Source organism: Notothenia rossii (assembly GCF_949606895.1).
Source record: "Notothenia rossii genome assembly, chromosome: 5".
NCBI lineage: Eukaryota > Metazoa > Chordata > Actinopteri > Perciformes > Nototheniidae > Notothenia > Notothenia rossii.
In genome coordinates, this window is record NC_136903.1 from 48,707,914 (window position 1) to 48,715,163 (window position 7,250).

The 7,250-nt window shown below is 38.4% G+C and overlaps 1 protein-coding gene across 1 annotated transcript; it reads right to left on the bottom strand.

Moving 5' to 3' along the window:
• On the bottom strand, nt 1-4,106 carry LOC307041558 (uncharacterized protein). The gene is made up of 5 exons (XM_079685025.1): nt 3,667-4,106; nt 2,688-2,836; nt 2,513-2,590; nt 2,233-2,338; nt 1-1,148 (listed from the first exon to the last, which is right to left on the bottom strand). Exons 1-5 carry the CDS (start codon nt 3,824-3,826, stop codon nt 970-972), a joined length of 672 nt encoding a protein of 223 aa, XP_079541151.1. The 5' UTR covers nt 3,827-4,106; the 3' UTR covers nt 1-969.
• Between the last annotated feature and the right edge of the window lie 3,144 nt (nt 4,107-7,250).

Here is a 7,250-nt window from a genome sequence, read left to right on the forward strand (position 1 = left end):
GGTGGTCTATATAAAGGGCAGGTGGTTATTACATGTTCGGCAGTCTGTTCAGGGTCACCGCACTCGCATGCAGCACTGTCTGCCAGGCCCCACTTCTTCATTGATGTTTTGAAGCGACCGACCCCAGTTCATAGGCGGTTTAGTGTGGTCCATTGCCGGCGTGGTAGGTCATCTCCTCCTATGGCGCCATCTCCTGGGTCCCAGATCTAGCGATCGATGCGGGAGGGCCCGGCTAGCTCCCACTCCTGCTTCCAAGCAGCCGCCAACCATGCATCTCTGGAGAGGTCCTCAAAGCATCCTCTATGGCAGTGGTTCTCAAACTTTTTTCAATAATGTATCCCCTTTGAAAAAGAAATCCAGCCAAGTAGGCCTACCCCTTGATCAGCGCAAAAACAATTTGTTAAGAAAAAAATGCCTATATAAAGAGGTACAGTTCAGCGCTGCACCATCAGTGTCTGATTTATTAAAACAACAACATTGTAACTGAGAAACACTTAAATGCTACATTTCAAATGTTTACAATCCATCACTAAATTCATGGCAAACCAATTTCAACATCATGGAATAACACTAAGACGACATTAGCTGCATTGAACTGATCTTTTTAATAAGTTGTACTTACAATGTAGTGAGAAACATGGGCTTGTGCTTCACTGAGGATCTTTGTCATTCTGACAGCGAGGGAAACTGCATTACACTTCACGTTTTGAAATATGCCCATAAGAAATGTTACCATAGTACTTGTAACATAGTACCATGGTATGTTGGAGGGCTTGATAACCCACTACCCCTGGCACCATAACAATTACCATGGTAAATACATGTTCTTGTATTTGTGTCACACCTGTACCAAACTGTAGATACTGTAGAATGTACAATGGTAGGCTATATCAAATAAAAATAATGACTGAGGCAAATACAAATAATACATGGACTCAACATGTATTTACATGTATTAACATTTTTTATTTATACTACCGAACATACAATATTGCATGAAAAAACATAATGACCTAACGTGGCCGAACAAATTGATTTTTTTAAAAATGTTTTCCTTTTGAGGATCTTCGCCGAGTTGGAGAGTTTCTGGCGTATGTAGCCCTTGATCTCCGCCTCTGTCTTCTTTTTGAAGACAGATTTAACTTCACCTAAAGAGAAAAAGAAATAAAGAAAAGGGGATTTAACAGATTAAGAGACAAATTGCAAAAACAGACAGACAGTCAGGTAGACAGCAGGGATGCAAACTCATCAGGTATGAAAAAGGTGACAAGGATCCAAGCCCCCCGACCACCCCACCCCTCGGAAAATCGGCTTTAAATTTAGGAATAACAGATGATTTTAGCAGTCAGAACAACTAAAGCAGCAGTTGTAATAATAACAGAAATGCTAAAGAGTCACATCTAATATAAATATATAAAAGCATTTATTTTAATTGTGTAGCAGTCAGTTTATAATTTTGGCAGCACTGTTGAGCATTTTGAAAATGCATTTGCATGCCTCTGTGCAAGGCTTAGTCTTTCTATCTTTATAGCCACTGGTGTAAAGTAACTAAGTTCATAAACTCAACAAGTACTATACTTGGGTACAATTTTGAGATACTTGTACTTTACTTAAGTATTTCAAGGTTTTGCTACTTTGTACTTCGACTCCTCTATAATTCAGAGGTAAATGGTGTACTTTTACTACATGCATTTAATACCTTTAGTTACTTTACTGATGTGGATGAATGATGTGAAATATAATCAAGTGTTAAATCAGACTTTAGTTCCACCTGGAGCAAATCCACAAGCTACCCTGCAGTATATACAAAGTCATTCAAACTAGCTGCACCTTTACCAGCTTTGAGAACACTTTCATGATCAATCATTATAAAACATATCATATCTATTATTCTGAAATGGACCAATCTGCACAATGACTACTTTTACTGTCGCTACTTTCACTATATTTTGATGATAATACTTTTCTACTTTTACTTGAGGAACATTTTGAATGCAGGACTTTTACTGTAACAGAGTATTCTGACACTCTGGTACTTCTACTTTTACTCAAGTACAAGATCTGAGTACTTCTACTTTTACTCAAGTACAAGATCTGAGTACTTCTACTTTTACTCAAGTACAAGACCTGAGTACTTCTACTTTTACTCAAGAACAAGATCTGAGTACTTCTACTTTTACTACAAGATCTGAGTACTTCTACTTTTACTCAAGCACAGTTAAATCAACATACCTTCAATGATGCTCAAAGCATTCCTGAGGGAATAATTCTCCCTCTCCAGTGCAGCAACCCTTTCCTCCAACGTCCTCTGGTAACTATTTTTGTTCACCTCTTGGGCCTATCAAAAAGCACACCATTAAAAAAAAGAAGGTCAGGTTTAAAAGCCAGTGTGGAAAGTTAGATCTAAATAAATTTACTTGTTTTTTGAGGATTTAGCAGCCAGGTATGTATTGCACAGTTTAGGTACATTTAGGTCACTGCACTTTGGACTTAGTATAAAACAGATACATACCTTCTGAAGATCCTTATATTTTTGGATAATGTCTGTGGATGACGATGACTCCGGCCTTGGTTTTTTGCTTGGTCTCTCCTGAGAACAGACAACAACATATATAAATATTTGTTTTTGTGTGTGGTTGTGTGTGTATCTTCATAAAGTGGTGGTGTTTCGATTTTGAATAACTCACCTCTGACTGTTCCAAGTTGTCGTCCTCCTCCTCCAGAAAAGGCCTCCTTTTCTTTGCCCTCTTGCCTTTTCCCATCGGCCCGGATTGTTCCAAAGGTTCTTTACCTTCAACTAGCCGGTTCCTCATCTTGAGGAGTGCACCTTTGTCATCTATTGGAAGCAACAAAGATATTCAGCCTATTACTTTGTACAATCCATATATATATATATATATATATATATATAGGGTACATCAACATTTGTATGTGAGTCACATTGTCTGCTTACATGACAATATGTTGGTAATGATACTTTGTATAGGAAAATATAACATATGGTCATGCTACACCCATTAGTATACTTATGATACTGAGCTGATAATGCCTATGTAGCCAGGTGATTTAAACTATTTATTAGTGGCAGCTGGTGAAACATATTTTAGGTGGGGCTGTGGAAGATGGGGGCATATTTTATACCAGGGGTCTGCAACCTTTTTGAAACTGAGAGCTATACCTGAAGGATAATGAACTATTGAGGGCTGCTTTTTCGATACCATATTTTTAAAGAATATAAGTATATTTGTACTAATTACTGTTTCCAATGGGCGACACTTTCTTAGATAAAAAACACTATTTTTTATTTTTAATAATAACTTTAGAACGGATTATAGAGCGCCTTTCATTTAACAGATCTGAGGACGCTGATTGGCTGAAATGTGCTGCCATATTTTTCGGGTAGCAACGGTCAGCGGTTGGCTGCTGCTGCGCTGGGGTGCTTAATTCCCAGACGAGAGAGGGTAATGATTCTAATGAAACATATAACGGTTTAGATTTGATATACTAAACAGTATTGTACTTATTATAAATATAAAACTTTCCATAGCACCTCTATTGACCAGCCGCCACTGCTATATATTAACAAATAAAACATAGGCCTAACAACTGTTAATAATAATAATGATAAGCTGTACATGTATGATATTTTTAAATATGCAAACTTACCGCCAGTTGATAACACTTTCGCAGTCCAAGCCATCTTTTTCCCATTTTGGGGCCACCAGACAAGATACTCCTTGTCCAATTCAGGATCGTACTCTCCCTCAATTAAATTTAACCGGCCAACTTCGATTGTATCATTGCTAAATTCATAGAGCCCGTACATTTTTGTGTTCAAAAGTAGCTCTAAGTAGTGGCAATAAAGTGATTACAATCCGGAGATTGCAATTGGCACTGCGGTCTGTATCCTAGCAACGCTAGAGAAGCGGGAAGCGCGAGGCGAAAGTTGGGCACGCGCACGTCACCACTCACCAGCTACCCTCAGCGGCAGAATAATCCGTGCCTGGAAAAAGTTCTTTAATTTTGATTCTCATTCACAAAAAGAGAGAAAACCTGAGAATGTACAAAAGATATTTGTCAGATTTAGGTAGATATTCCCAGGACTACAAAACGGTACCGGAAGGTTGTGGAGGCACAACTTGTGACAGTAAGGACAGGTTTTCTCTTCACATTGGACGAACGGGATGAACTGCCAATATAAGACGTATTTCATTTGGTGGTTTTTGTCTCACATTACTGTATTCAATGAATTATAGCAGAGTATACTACAACATTTTGAAACGTTTTTTAGATGTACATGTATAGATTCACTTCGTGTATACTGCTATTATTCCTATTTTGATAGCAGTAGGGCAATATGTAAATTACGTTATAAAACATATAAAATCAATATTGACTCTAAAAAAGCTGAGATATATAGCCTACAGTATAAACCAACCCTAGCTTTTTGCTGAGATGCCAAATTAAAATGCCCACAATCAATGTGTGTATAAATGTTTGTGTAACAGCTGTGTGATTTTATCAATTTACAGACTCTGACTCATCCAGTGATGAAGCTTCAAATGAAGATCGAATGGTGGGTGAGGGTATAATGTAATACAGTGACGATGAGGTTGTGTTAGATTCATTAAAATCATATTATCAGGATAGTTATTGTGTAGCCTTTTGCTTTAACTCAGGCCGATCACCATTCTGGCGGGATATCAGATGACAAAGGGGAGGATCCACATCATGAAATTGTAGTTTTTTGCATTGACTGATCCACAGACTTAAGAAATTGGACTTACTGGTGGATTTAACTATGACTCTGCTACTTGGTCACTGATTTTTTTTTTTGTGCATTGCCACTGTGCATTGCCACAAGGTTCGTCCGTCATGTACTGTCTTTGTATCCTGTTTGAATGCTTTTTTTATGATGCCTGTCTCAGGAATAGCCCCTCTTTTTTTATTGAATTAATTTGATTTAAACTTTTCTGTCTCTCAGAGTGACGATGAGGTAGAGATGGCTGCAGACGACGAAGGAATAGATCAACAACATGAAATGGTACAACATAAACATGCAGGAATTGTTTTACTTATTCAAAAAAAAAAAAGTATTCTGTTAAAATCCATGACCTTTGCTACATTACAGGTAGCAGTAAGAGACAACACAGATTTCTATGATGATAAGAATACAGATTTATCCGACACAAAAGAAGTTGGGTTACAAATATTTAACAAAATGTATCAGGAGTTATTTTATAACTTATAGTTAACATTATTTTCACTGTATGCAGGGGCGCCGTAAGGGGGTGAAAAGTTAGGACGATTCTAAGGGCCCGTGACTGACGGGGGCCCCAAAATGTTTAGAACATTAAGACATTTTTTTTTAAGTAACCTTTCATCAATCCTCAGTAATTAACATTAAAATAACGTTATATTGATAAAGTACTCACTAAACTTACGATTAATCTAACTTATTTTCTTCCAAAAGTTAATTATCCAAAGCCTCTGTACACCCCCTTCTATTTACATCTAATGGTTTGGTCCTGCCTCCAAACGCGGTGCGGCACCGGCACTTGCAGAGAGTGAAAACATGTGAGGAGGGATGCTAGCCTAGTACTTAGCCTACTCTTGTGTTGTACGATGTCTCAACGACTCAAAAAGTCATGTTCTAAGAAAAGAAGAGAAAGGAGAGAAAGACAAGAGAGAGAGACTAAAGGGCGACAGTATGTCATCCAGTTTTTCACAAGAAAAGGTATGGTCCATGAGTGGTGAAAATTATTCTGTTAGCTAATGTTTTGTTTTTACTAAGCTGACATTAAGTAAGACTACTGTTAATATCTTTACAGAAAATTCAGAGGTTTTTCATTTCACTGCTCTTTTAGCTGACATTTAAAGGTAGGGTAGGTAATTCACTTCAGAAACACTTTTTGTTATATTCCATGGAATGCTCTTAACATCCCGATAGCAATGAATATATTAAATGCTTTGACAATAAATACATACAAACATTTCATCTGTGGAAGCCGTGGCGCTGTAAAAAGCACGACCAATCATCTGAGCCGGCCCGGCTAAAATAACTGGATGGCCTACCTGCCTGTCAGCCTTCCATCTGTGCACAAACTTATATCGTGCCCTCATTGGTTATGTGCGAGTTTGTGTGTGTTGGAGGAGGGGCTCTGTAAGGAAGTCTGAAGGAAGGAGCATATTTTTTCGGTTGTGTACTTTCAAATTCTAGCGCACTCGAGCTGGTTTTTCCATTCTTACCTCCTTACCTTTAATAAATGCAGGCACATTTTTGGCGCCTATTCATACTAAATCGGTTGTCCCTCCCCCTGGTGCCAGGACCAACAGATCCATCTCTAAGCTTAGCAGCCCTGTCCCCCCATATTGCTGAACCTGAACCAGCTTTTCTCCCAACTGAAGGAGGTGAGCAGCATTGTGTTGAATTACATGAAACTTAACATATTTGAAGGGAGTCTATATATATATATATCAAAACAAAAAGCTAACATCTTATTTTAATTATACATCTCAAACACAGTATTTTCCCACATAGCCAATGATCTATATAAAACAAAAAACTGCTTTTAGTCTATTTGGATGATGGACAGTTTGAAGCGTTGAGTGAGGCTGTATTAGGTAAACTACATGTTAATCACCGACATTTTGGTTATGATATTAATACTAATGTTATTATATTGAAGCAGGGGTGGGGAACTTCCGGCCCCCGGGCCGTATACGGACCGCTAGACCATTTGGTACGGCCCTCGACGTAATTTATAAACAAAGTGGCCTGTGCCTGGTGGTGGGGCCCAATGTGATATATTTTCATGGGGCACAAAATCCCTGGCGGCGCCCCTGACTGTATGCACATATGACTTTCACCCGCAATGCTACCTTCCCATGCAAATATATTTTGTTGCTGCATGCTAACACCTGTTCCCTATGGGCATCAATAAATATCCATCTTATCTTATAGCCTTTTGCTGTCTCTCAGTCTGGAGGGACATCAGAGGACGGAGGGGAAGATCCAAACCATGAAAAGGTATAATTTGTGCAGGTCCTCTTTGTTCCAGAAAGACAAACTGGCGTTGCAAAATTTCTTGTAAAAGTAAAGATCTCCAATGAATTGTGTGTATTGACATGTGAGGACATCATAGCTAAATGTATTGCAATTGAACATGGGGGTAAGCTATATGTGATGAAAATGCCTTGGTTTGAGACAAGTCAAATGTTGAGGGCTAGCACAAACTGTTGAGACTCAA

Coding starts and splice junctions, on each gene's coding strand:
- LOC307041558 (XM_079685025.1), bottom strand. CDS start 3,826: ATGTACGGGCTCTATGAATTTAGCAATGATACAATCGAAGTTGGCCGG. Junction 2,591..2,687: donor ACAACTTGGAACAGTCAGAG/GTGAGTTATTCA, acceptor GTCTGTTCTCAG/GAGAGACCAAGCAAAAAACC. Junction 2,339..2,512: donor AATATAAGGATCTTCAGAAG/GTATGTATCTGT, acceptor GCTTTTTGATAG/GCCCAAGAGGTGAACAAAAA.